The following is a 12,955-nucleotide window of genomic DNA, read 5'->3' as shown; positions in this document are numbered from 1 at the left end:
AGGATAGAAAATAATGCTTGCATCCAAACAGAAGCTGTTTAATTTGAGTTTAGTTGCAATTGTCAGGTGGCACAACTGTTAATCAGGTGGCACAACTGCAAGGAATATCACTATATAATGCTATTCAAAGCTCTAAGGTTATCCATGACACTTCTAGAATGTTTATTAGTTTTGAATGGAAAGATATTACACACTTAATAACATAATTTGTACATTTTAGATGCCAATATCACTATCAAAATTAGGATGATACAGGTTAAGTATTAACAATGATCCAGCTGACAACTCTGCTTTGATTACGAACTACACATGCTCCATGGACTTAGTCATAACAACAGCACATACAGTTTCACCTGCTTGAAAGTTTTACAACAGTTATTATTATTATTACAGGGTTTCCCCCAGTGCATTATAAGCCTGGTGGGCTGCCAGGGTTTACTTCCACCAGGCTAAGAGTTGTTGTTGTTTATTTTAAATTTTAAATAAAAAAATGTATACACCACAGATTTTTCTAAACCAGGGATCAAGGCTGCTGCGCCCCCATGTAATCGGCGAGCGCTCCCTTGTCCATGTGCTGATTGAAACTCAAGTCACACAATCAAATATGTCATCATTACGGTTACGTTGTTCTTGTCAATAAAGATGTTATATTTAGGGATGCACTGATAATTCAGCGGCCGAAACACAGCGAGTTCACTGTGGAATAGCACCTATTAAATGCTGGAACGTCTCTTTGCGCTAAAGCGAAACTTGGCTGCATACGGAGCAGATTATGAACTCGCTGCAACATTGACTTCACATCAGAGAACATTCTCTCTCTTTGATCAGTTAACTAAAGAGATCAGCTCATCTGATGCATCTGTTATTCCCTTAATTGCAGCGCTAAAGTGTCTTCTACACAAGGATTGAGAACATGGAGTGAAAACAATGAAAAGTGATCTCTGCTCTCTACGAGTCTGTCACCACGTTTTATTAACATCTACCCAGATCCCCTGCACTTCATCGCGACTGTACTTGATCCTCACCATAAAGATGTAATGTTATGTGAAGTGTTTTTGATGGGTTAGGTTTAACTGATGTCTAAAACACATGTTACTATTTGAAATGAAAATGCATTTTTTCCCAGCATATTTCATGTCATAACTAATGTGATCAGGTGGTGCAACCAATATTTGTCAGGAGGAAGCGAGGGAGGAAGAGCGGCTGCACAGTGTTTTACACAAACTTCCAGCCTCAGAAGATTTTTGTGTCCAGTGGATATATTTTATTTATGAAAAAAATGTTCACAAGCCTCACAAGCCCTTTGTTGTTGATCGTGTATGTAAATTCCTATGCTGGAGGGACACCTTGAACGCACCAGTTACGTGCCTGCGGTTAGCAAGTGGCGTGTGTGGATCGGTGATATGAGGAGCACGCGTTTGAAAGCACTGCAGAACGATGTAGATGTTGTCTTACATTTCTTCTCAACCAAAGGCTTCCTTTCTGTCGTGTTTCCACGTTCTCTCCTCGTGTTGTTGATCCACACACCAGTTGGAGCCGCAGTTACACTGGTGCGTTCAGGGTCTTTTTCTAGCATGGGAATTTACATACACGCGCGCGGCGTATTAATCGTTTTTCGTCGATTTTTTTATGATCGCGAGAAGCCAAAATCGTGGTCACTCTATGCATTACGGTGAAACGCAGTAACAACAGGTAAACGGACATTACTATGGGGTATATGGAGCGGGGGTTGTGACGACGGTGCATGACAATAGGTGATAAGTGGCGACAGTATGGCTGTGGATAGTAAGTTAGATCGACACTCCCCTGGAAGCAGTGGATGTGTGTTTACCTGGGTCTCATTTACATGTAAATGATCAGGCACAAAACCGAGCGTTTAGAAAAAGGCTGATTTGGCAGGTTATTGAACTGCTATTGTGCTTCATCCTTATGATATTTTGACTAAAGCATGACACAGACATGTTCATTAGGGCACCAGGACCTAGTTTAACTTGGGTTAATAAGGTATAATATGGGACCTTTAAAAAATTAGTTAAAGGTGAAGTAAGTAGTTTATAGTGCCATCTAGAGGAAAGGCTGAAATTCACAACAAAGACCTGCTCCTCTGCTCACCCCCTCCCTTCCCTGAGCGCTACGGTATCCTCAGCTGGTCAAATGTCGTCCTCGTCGTCTTTCTCCGTGTCAGCAGATGAGGTTTGTGAGATGAGGGAGAGGGCGAGCTACCGCGGCCGTAGCAGACGAAGCGGAGAGAGAGGAGGCGGGACTTCTGCTACAAGTAAAGAGACGCTTGATTTGTTCTCTCGTGTGTCTATATACAGGCTCCCGTAGAAACATGGCGTCGTGGCAATGCAGTTGCGGCCCACGACCATGTTATTTTACATGACTTTTTGAAACACTACGAAAATGAAACAAAGACTATTATACAGCGACTAGACAATGCAGGAGCACATAATATGTATAAAAAAGTGGATTTTGGGTCATATAAACCCATAAATACTACACAGTGTCCCTTTAAAACAGTTAGAATAGTTATTCAATATATGAGAAATGTTCAAACACATTGTAGTGGACTCAAAAATATGCATTACATCTATTTTGAAAATACTTTTTAAAAATACCTTTTTAGAAGATTTATTTGTCATTGACCCATATATATATATATATATATATATATATGTTTACATAGGAATAATATAATATATAAGGAAAATACAGAAGATATTTTTTATATTTTTATACAGAAAAATAAAATGTGTCTTTATCTCACTCTCCTCACACTGATTTTAGCTCACAGGGACACAGGAGCTGAATTGACAAAATAGGACATTGTAAGTTAGTGATGGAGGCAGCAGTGGATCAACAAATCCTGTGAACTCCTGTGTGCTGTGATGTTAAAATCACTGGTTTTCTCTATGGGCTTTGGTGTGGGAGGAAAAACTTCAGTTTCCTGTTCTTAAAGTCTATCTTAAAGACGTTGTAGACTTAAACTGACGCAAATCTGCTGAACAGAGTTTTGCACAGTGAACCAAACGAGTCGTGGATTCAAGGAGAGAACAGTCGACGGGACAATGAAAGCCTGAGGTTCTGTTTTCTGAAAGAACATCAACATAATTTCAATGACTACATAAAGAGTTTGTGTGATGTTTCACTTCTTAAATGTGAAGATTTTCTGCTTTCTTTGCTCCGTAAAAACAAAGAAATCATCGTCTCCGTCTATGTTTTTAATCATTTGTCATGGGTTTAAATTCAGGTATAAGTTTAAGTTAAATTATGTTAAAAAACAGAAACAGCCCTGTTCAGAACACTCGGTTCTCGTAAAAGTCCAGATTCAGTCCGACTGACGTAAAAGTCCAGATTCAGTCTGACTGACGTAAAAGTCTAGATTCAGTTCAACTAACGTATGTTAAAAGTCCAGATTCATTGCGACTAACGTAAAAGTCCAGATTCAGTCCGACTCAGGTAAAGGTCCAGATTCAGTTCAACTAACGTATGTTTAAAGTCCAGATTCAGTCCGACTAAGGTAAAGGTCCAGATTCAGTCCCACTAACGTATGTTTAAAGTCCAGATTCAGTCCGACTAAGGTAAAGGTCCAGATTCAGTTCAACTAACGTATGTTTAAAGTCCAGATTCATTGCGACTAACGTAAAAGTCCAGATTCAGTCCGACTAAGGTAAAGGTCCAGATTCAGTACGACTAACGTAAAAGTCCAGATTCAGTCCAACTAACGTAAAAGTCCAGATTCAGTCCGACTAATGTATGTTAAAAGTCCAGATTCAGTCCGACTGACGTAAAAGTCCAGATTCAGTCCGACTAATGTATGTTAAAAGTCCAGATTCAGTACGACTAACGTAAAATTCCAGATTTAGTCCGACTAATGTATGTTAAAAGTCCAGATTCAGTCCGACTGACGTTAAAGTCCAGATTCAGTCCGACTAACGTAAAAGTCCAGATTCAGTCCGACTAACGTAAAAGTCCAGATTCAGTCCGACTTGCGTGTTTGTTAAAAGTCAAACTAAGACAGTTATCCAATGTTTCTTTCTCACACTGATGGTGGGCGGGGAAACGGTGGATCAGTGCTGAGCAGGAACAGACCATGTGACCGTGGTCATGCGACGAGGTTTGATGATAACAGAGTGAAGCAGAACGAGGCGCTCACATGAAGACGAGCAGCAGCAGAAACAGCAGCAGAGATCATGTCTTCTCTTTGCGTCGTCGCCTCTTTGCTCTGAAATGTCGGCTGAAACTCAGGCGAGGACAAACGTCTCGACCGGACTGGACCCGACGGAGCGGGCGCTGCTGTCCACGCTGACCACGGCGTCCTGCGGCGTCTTCTTCTTCGTCAACGTGGCCGCACTGCGGACGCTGCAGAGCAGGCGGGTGTTCCGCGAGGCGCCGCGTTACGCGCTGCTCTACAACCTGCTGCTGGCCGACACGCTGCAGATGTCGCTGAGCCAAGTCCTGTACCTGCTGTCGTCGTGCCGCGTTGCACTCACGTACCCCGCGTGCGGACTCGCCGTCATGGTCGCCAACCTCACCAACGAGGTGTCGCCGCTCACGCTGGTGGCCATGTCGCTGGAGAGGTACGTGGCCGTGTGCTTCCCGCTGAGACACGCCGCCGTGGTCACGGGCAGGAACACGGCGGCAGCCGTGGCGGTGGTGTGGACCGTGTGCTCGCTGAACACGGCGACGCGCGTCCTCCTGCTGCTGGAGTTTCCCTTCAAGGACCTGGACTCTCTGCAGATGACGACGTTCTGCGGGACCATGGTCATGTTCCTGGGCCCATCGTCCGCCGCCTACGACCGAGCCTACGCGTGCGTCCTGTTCGCGTCGGCGACCGCGGCCATCACCTTGTCCTATGTCGGCGTGTCGATCGCGGCCAGGTCGGCGTCGGCTGCGGACGGCGCCTCGGCGCGCAGGGCAGGCAACACGCTGCTGCTGCACCTGGTCCAGCTCGGCCTCAGCCTCTCGTCCACGCTGCACAACTCGCTCGTCCTCGCCGTCTCCAGAGCGGTGACGGTGGCGGCTCTGGTGCGGATCCTGAACGCGCTGTACGTGTTCGTCATCCTGCTGCCGCGATGTCTGAGCGCGCTCATCTACGGACTCAGGGACCAGGCCATCAGACCGGTGCTCCTGCAACACCTCTGCTGCTGCTGCTGCTTCAAGAAGGTCCACAGCTCAGCCTGAACGGCTTCATCTCACTGTGAAACTGAAGCTTTCCTCCTTCACCAAAGCCTATAGAGAAAACCAGTGATTGTAACATCACAGCACACAGGAGTTCACAGGAGTTGTTGCTCCACTTCTGCCTCCATCACTCGCCTCAAATGTCTAATTTTAGTGAATTCAGCTTTGAAAATATTTAATTTCGACTAAACTCAGTGACACAAAGTGACCACACGAGGACCAGCTCCTGTGTGTCTGCCAGCTAAAATCAGTGATTTTCTCTATGGGGTTTGGTGTGGGAGAGTGAGTGGTTTATAACCTTCAGGAAAAACAGATTTTGGCCTCTAAACAAAGTACTTGCCAAATAAAATCTATGTCAGTTTAAGTCTACAATATCTTTAGAACGCTTTCACGTCTTTATCTCACTGTTAGACAGACTTTTCCAACAGGAAAACCTCCCACACCAAACCCCATAGAGAAAACCAGTGATTTCAATATTTATTTACAGTTAAAAGTCATTTCTTTTTTTCACTCTGATCTTTCCATCGTAAAAAAACCAGAATATAATTGAGTTTTTCATGTTTTTATTGTTTTTTTACACGTCTGATTCTCGACTGGTGTTTTTTCCACTGTTGTCAATATTCAATATTTGTATTGATCAAACTTTTTAAATAAACATGAATGTGTTTTTTTCTCAATGAGTTTCAGTCAAAACTTGTTTGTAAACAACGTTCCGTTTACGTTTTTTTTTACTTCCCTCAAAGCAGCGAAAATTGATTTTGTTTACGCTCAGATCGCGAGTTTCTCCGGGACGTCAAAAAGCAAAAATGACGTGGAAATGTTTTGCTTTTTTTTACAAAAAAAAAATCCTTTAAAACTTTGACGCCGACGTCAAACTGTTAAAAAAATAAGAGCTGGAGACTCTCACTCATTTCTCTGCGAGGTCAAAGGTCAGCGGGAGAGAAGCGGGAGGTCACTGGAGTTCATGATGAGGCTGGAGTCCAAGTTCAGGCTCTCTGAAAAAACGACAGAAAACAAGATCAGGTTCACGTCTTTATTTTTATCACTCACTCTCCCACACCAAAGCCCATAGAGAAAATCAGTGATTTTAGCTCACAGGGACACAGGAGCTGCTGGTCTACTGCTGCCTCATGTGGTCACGTTGTGTCACTGAGTTAAGTCTAAATTAAATATTTGAAAAGCCCAATTCACTAAAATAAGACGTTTAAATTTACCGATATAGGCAGCAGTGGATCAACAACTCCTGTGAACTCCTGTGTGCTGTGATGTTAAAATCACTGATTTTCTCTATGGGGTTTGGTAAAGGAAAGTGAGCCTCTAAACAAGGTACTAAACAAGGTACTTGTTTAGAGGCGAATAAAATCGACATCTATTCAAGTCTACGACATCTTAAGAACGTGTATACGTCTTTATTTCACTGTTAGACAGACTTTTCCAACAGGAAAACTGAGGTTTTCTTCCACACCAAAGTCCATAGAGAAAACCAGTGATTTTAACATCACAGCACACATGAGTTTACAGGAGTTATTGATCCACTGCTGCCTCCATCACTAACTTACAATGTCTTATTTTGTCAAATTCGGCTTTTAAAATATTTAGTGACACAAAGTGACCACACGAGGCAGCAGTAGACCAGCAGCTCCTGTGTCCCCGTGAGCTGAAATCACTGATTTTCTCTATGGGGTTTGGTGTGGGAGAGTGAGTGTGTTTTGTCTCAAAAGTGAGATTTTATTTCTTAAGTTGGCTGCCATGTTCTCACTGTTGCTGGCTGTCAGCAGGGCGCTCCGTGCCTCTGTTCCTCTCGCACTCACCTTGGTCAAAGTTGAGCTTCTTATTGGACGAGCCGTCGCCGAGTCCTTCGATGTCGACGAGGTCGCTGTTCACGTCAGAGTCGTTCAGTGCGCTCAGCGTCACATCTGAGGGAGGGGCGGAGCAAGAGGCGGAGATGAGTCAGCGACGCCTTTAAACACCCGAGTGACTTCCTGTCGTTTGTTTCTCACCTGCGGTCTTCCCCTTCTTGAGGGGCGGGGCCAGCGAGGGCGCGCTCTGCATACCCGTCGCCACGACAACCTGCGGGGGCGGCGCGGCCATCATGGCAGGCGCCGAGGCGGGGGGCACCGGCGTCGCGGCGACGGACGACTTCTTGACGCTCTTCTTGGGCGATTCGGAGGAAATGGGGACTCGGCTGTCCTCGTACAACTTCCTCTTGACCGTGCTCTTAATCTGAGCTCTGCACAACACAGCGGTCCATCGACCAATCAGAGCGATTCATACACACAGAGATCGTAAAGACCTGGTTCTAAGGCGTGAACTTACACCGTCCTCTCTTTGATCACCGTGCTGATGTTGTTCAGGTCGTCTCCAAAGCGTCGCACGGCCAAACGCAACATCTCGATCTCCGTCTCCGTCCATTTGGCTCTGAAAAAAAAAACACGATAAAACATGCTAACTTTATGAAAACACGATAAAACATGCTAACGTTACGAAAACACGATAAAACATGATAGCGTTACAAAAACACGATAAAACATGCTAACGTTACAAAAACACGATAAAAAATGCTAATGTTACAAAAACACGATAAAACATGCTAACGTTAAAAAAACACGATGAAACATGCTAACTGTACAAAAACACGATAAAACATACTAACGTTACTAAAAACACGTCACTGAGGACGGAAAAAATAAAAATCAGCGTTAACGAGTTAAACCGTAAGAAAGCATAAATCACGAGGTCGCGGCAAATCAGAGTAAATCACTCGTGAAAATTTGTGACATTTATCGTGATGCGTAACACGACTGCACGTAAAGCGTCTCACCCTGCAGGACTGGAGTCGGACACCGGGTGGAGCTGCATTGTCAGCTCTCCCAGTTTCGTGAACGCAGCTCCGGCCGCAGAGAAAATCTCGCCCACCTGCAGAGAACAATGTCAAGTTAGTGCGATTTCTGTTGCCACGGAAACACACCGCCATCGTTACTGCTGCCTCGTGTGGTCACTTTGTGTCACTGAGTTAAGACGAATTCACTAAAATAAGACATTTGGAGTTAGTGATGGAGGCAGCAGTGGATCAACAACTCCTGTGTGCTGTGATGTTAAAATCACCAGTTTTCTCTATGGGGTTTGGTGTGGGAGAGTGAGTGGTTTATAAACTTCAGCAAAAACAGATTTTCTTAACAAAGCCCTTACCAAATAAAATCGACATCAATTTAAGTCTATGACATCTTCAGAACGAGTTCACGTCTTTATCTCACTGTTAGACAGACTTTTCCAACAGGAAAACTGAGGTTTTTCTTCCACACCAAACCCCATTGAGAAAACCAGGGATTTTAACATCACAGAGACACAGGCGTTCACAGGAGTTGTTGATCCACTGCTGCCTCCATCACTAACTTCAAATGTCCTATTTTGTCAAATTCGGCTTTTGAAATATTTCATTTAGACTCATTTCAGTGACACAAAGTGACCACACGAGGCAGCAGTAGACCAGCAGCTCCTGGTCCACACAAAAACACTTATTATTATTGTTTTATTACTGCAAATAAGTTTGAGAGCAAAGACTGACAGCGACCAACACATACAAAATAACTTCAATTATTATTATAATGATTTATTTTGATCCACAAACTCATCAGGCCGAATTCACCTCTACATCATTTAGATGACGTACAAAAGTGAAAACAATCCACTTGAACCGAGTTCGCCTTCAAAACAATGAGTTGAGCGTTACATTGATTTCTTGATGGAGTTTGGTGCAAACTGAAACTCACCTTAGCGGACGCTGACGTCATCTCAGTGACGTAGTGAGGTTTTTTTTTTTTAAACGTTCTTTCTTGAACTCTCCTTCTCAGTCAAAACAACGCGAACGTGCACAGCTAGCCGCTAGCCACAGTTAGCCTCTATAACGTTAGCTGGCTAGCTGCGGTTAGCCGCTTCCATTGAGAATTGAAGACTTCAGAGCGAACAGAGTGCTAGTTTAACAAAAAAAACACACGCGTCGTTTCGTGGACGCTTAATTGCCTTCGCGGTTTTTGGGGGAAATATCGTAAATATCGTACAATGAAGACGAACGAGAGGAAGGAGGCTCTGAGTGAGTTTGGAAGCCGAGCGAGACAGTAGTGGTGTGTCGTTCGCGAACGAACCGGTTCTCAGATTCTTTGAAGTGAACCGAGAAGAGCCGAGTCCCGTGAGGGAGAGCCGAATCTTCTGCCGACAGATAAGATCGTTTTTATGCAAACACCGATTAAAAAACGGCTTCAATGTTCATTATTGCTTAATAAGGCTAAAATCGGAAGCCGAGCCGAAACAAACGAATCTTTGAAAAGCGCTGGACTTCCCATCACAACAAGACTGGCGAGTGTCAGCGGAAAGGGCGGGGCTTGACGTTTCACGCTCTCTGATTGGACGACCTAGCTGCGGCTCCCGACAACCGCCGAGTTCCTCCGAGTGGAACCGGACGACGGATGAGGATCAGCTGACCCCGCGGCTCTGCTTCCTTCCACGCTCGCTGTTCTTCGTCTTCTTTCCCAGCGAATCGAGATAAAAACACCGCGCAGTGACTGTGCCGAACACCGACATGCCGTCGCTGCTGTTCTGCGGGCCTAAGATGGCGGCCTGCGGGATCGTCATCAGCATCTGGGGGGTCATTATGTTGGTAAGAGCCGCGACCGACGACTAACACCTGGAGAGACGGAGCTAATGTCGCGTAAATGTGTGTTTTTTTTAAACAATATTGTTGTTGTTATCGTCGCGTAAAAACCGACGTGGTTTGCGGTTGTTGATTTCGTTTCAAATAAATAACGTTAACGCGAGGAAAGGGCGAGAAATCGCAGTGGTTTCCGGTGAATAGACGGAGCCCGAGGCCGGAAACGACATCAGCGATCGATACCAGCGCTGCGATAAGTCGATCGATCGTTTTTAGCGATAACTATATTTAGTGTAATGAGTGAGTGTTCGATATTTGTTGGTTTCAGTTTACGATGGATTTAAAACGATCAGACGGCGAAGCAGCTGCACGTGAGTCATGTGACCTGTCAGTGTCATGTGATGTCAGAACAGGAAGTGGTTGTTTTTCCACAAACCGCTGTGACTTTAAAGGTGTTTTTTTTCTTCTCGGTTTAATCCCATTTTAATCTGGGCTGTTCTTGTGTTGCAGGGAATGCTGGGAATCTTCTTCAGCGCCAAGTCGGCCGTGCTGATCGAGGACGTGCCGTTCACCGAGGACGACATTCGGAACGAGTGAGTGCTCGCAATCCCGTTTAATCCTGGGATTAATTAAACTGGTCTTCAAGAATGATGTTGAGTCGGCATTCCGTGCATTTATGTCGGAAGTTGGAGTGACAACAATATCAATCAATAAGAAAGCTCTACGTAGCATTTTGTGCGTTAGCAACATGTCTACGGTTTTAAATAGGAGTGAGATATGATATGATATCACGATATAATCACGATATTTAAGTCGCAGTACGATATAATCACGATATTTAACTCACAGTGCGATATAATCATGATATTAAAGTGCGATATAATCACGGTATTTTAGTCACAGTATGATATAATCATGATATTAAAGTGCAATATAATCACTAGTGATGTTCAAATGAAGCAATGAAGGTTCATTTCAGTGACATCTAGTGGTGAAATGGTAGACAACAAACACTGTGTTCAGCTGATTCAGTAGATCTGGGATTGGGGAGGGTTTGCTTTAGGAAACAAGAAGTCGTTTTAAAAAGTTAAAAACCTTGCAGCCCTACTGGTTACCTAAATGTTTCATGAATATTACATAACAAAAAAATTATAAAAAAATTATTTATAATATATAGTGTTGCTGGGCACTATACGGCGTTAACGTATGACGCGTTTCCATGGCAACTGAAAAAGACGCACGTGACGTCATGTTTACGTGACTCCCCGATTGTTAAAATGAGTCTCTAAAGTAACGCTAAACTTTAAAAACAGAGGCACACATACGCAGTACACAGGTACGCTGGTTATTTGGAGCACTGCTCTTTTCCTTCAATAAACAGACCGCTCCAGTTACACTGTAGGTTAATGCTAAACGACACTCCGGTGCCGCGGCACGAAAAACTTATAGTAACAATCTTTTAACCCCGATGTATGATTCACGTGAGGCTAATTTTCAGGCTGAAAAAATCGGATTTCCGTTTATAAAGGGAAAAAAATAATCACGATATTTAACTCACAGTGCGATATAATCACAATATTTAAGTCACAGTGCGATATAATCACAATATTTAAGTCGCAGTGCGATATAATCACGGTATTTAAGTTGCAGTACGATATGTCGCAATGTTATTATCACGATAGTGAAGTTGCAATACTATAGTATCGTGATATTTAAGTCACAATACGATAGTATCACGTTGCAATTCGATACCACAACATTTAAGTCGCAATCATATCTTGCGATATATCCTCACACAGCAGCTGTCATGCGAGTGAGCACTTGGCACCATTTAGTGGACTGAAACATCAACGTATTTTTTTAAATTTTAATCCACAAAAGTTGTTTTGTTCCTTAAAAATGTACGCTAAAGAGAAAGTGATTTATCGCGATATTTCACTGCATGGAGCTAGCTTTTATCGTTGTTGTTGTTGTATTTTTGCATCTCAAACGTGTTTTTATTCTCTTCCTGTTTTCAGTAAAAATCCGCCGTCGAACATCTACGGTCTCTACACTCAGGTCGGCATCAACTGCTTCATCGCTGCCGCCGTCTACGTGGCCGTGGGCGCTGTCTCGCTCTGTCAGGTTCGACTCAACAAACGTCAGGAGTACATGGTCACATAGAGGCCGTGACCTTTGACCTGACGTCGCCGCAGTTAATTTATTTTGTGACGGAAAAACTTCCTTGTGTTTTGTTTTTGTTTGTTGTTGTTGTTGTGTGAACGTGTGACATCATTCCTCCTGGAAACAAATCCGTGAAAGTAAACAAAAACGTTGTAAATTGATGGTTTTGTTTTTGTTGACTGCTCCCCCTGGTGTTTTTAACGTGAACTGATGTTTGTGTCGTAAATGAAAGACGAGAAACGGCTGCAATAAAGTGTACGAATAAAATCGAGCCATGTCGTTTTCTTTCGGACAGTACGATAATCAGATTAAGTCCAGTGTTGACGTTGACATGTGAGTCAGATTATCCTGTTTGCGTCATCGGATTACTTAAATTTAACCGTATTCAGATTACAAATAAATCCTGACCTCGAGTTTATATTAAACCCGATTATTTTATGTAAAATTGTACTAAATTCTAGCAAATTATATAAATACAATCGTTAATAGAAAACATTTTAATTAATCAGTTTACATTAATTTAAATTTATATCAAACACATATTACAAATCGTGATCATATAACATTTTTGTCATTATTTTAGACATTTCTTTACGTTTTTTTCGTATAAAACTACGTACATAATCAGATTATATCAAATGCAACGTGAGCAGGAGTCGTTTTCACGGGATTATAATGGGATTATTGTAGCTCAATCGGCTCTTTGAAAACAGCCGTTCCATAATCCGATTGTATTCAATGAGATCACGTATTAAATCAGATTTAAGAAAAAGCAAGAGTTAATTAAATAGGAGATTATGAGCATAATCTGTTCTGACTGAATTGATATAAAAATGAATCAGATTACAAACAAACCTTTAAAAAAGTTTTGTCATTTAAACGTGATATTTCTTAACATTTTTGACGTGCTCGTGTAATCTCCATTAAATTTGGATGTATAATCAGATTACAGAAAACCTAATTTCG

At 43.0% G+C, this 12,955-nt stretch overlaps 3 protein-coding genes across 3 annotated transcripts; 2 read left to right on the top strand and 1 right to left on the bottom strand.

Moving 5' to 3' along the window:
- Window positions 1-4,230: 4,230 nt before the first annotated feature.
- On the top strand, window positions 4,231-5,184 carry LOC310927403 (odorant receptor 131-2-like; the record flags this gene model as incomplete). Its single annotated transcript, XM_083889697.1, has 1 exon — window positions 4,231-5,184. One exon carries the CDS (start codon window positions 4,231-4,233, stop codon window positions 5,182-5,184), a length of 954 nt encoding a protein of 317 aa, XP_083745823.1.
- Window positions 5,185-5,785: 601 nt separating this feature from the next.
- On the bottom strand, window positions 5,786-9,454 carry bacc1 (BPTF associated chromatin complex component 1). The gene is made up of 6 exons (XM_083890044.1): window positions 8,952-9,454; window positions 8,003-8,097; window positions 7,498-7,599; window positions 7,182-7,411; window positions 6,993-7,097; window positions 5,786-6,176 (listed from the first exon to the last, which is right to left on the bottom strand). The coding sequence occupies exons 1-6, from the start codon at window positions 8,970-8,972 to the stop codon at window positions 6,112-6,114; spliced, it is 618 nt and encodes a 205-aa protein (XP_083746170.1). The 5' UTR covers window positions 8,973-9,454; the 3' UTR covers window positions 5,786-6,111.
- Window positions 9,455-9,602: 148 nt separating this feature from the next.
- On the top strand, window positions 9,603-12,250 carry rnasekb (ribonuclease, RNase K b). Its single transcript, XM_083889120.1, has 3 exons — window positions 9,603-9,835; window positions 10,337-10,419; window positions 11,845-12,250. Exons 1-3 carry the CDS (start codon window positions 9,758-9,760, stop codon window positions 11,987-11,989), a joined length of 306 nt encoding a protein of 101 aa, XP_083745246.1. The 5' UTR covers window positions 9,603-9,757; the 3' UTR covers window positions 11,990-12,250.
- The last annotated feature ends 705 nt before the right edge of the window (window positions 12,251-12,955 follow it).

This window comes from Microchirus variegatus (genome assembly GCF_963457635.1).
Source record: "Microchirus variegatus genome assembly, chromosome: 5".
Classification (NCBI taxonomy): domain Eukaryota; kingdom Metazoa; phylum Chordata; class Actinopteri; order Pleuronectiformes; family Soleidae; genus Microchirus; species Microchirus variegatus.
The sequence above is the reverse complement of the archived record's forward strand: the minus strand, read 5'-3'. Positions and strand labels throughout refer to the sequence as shown.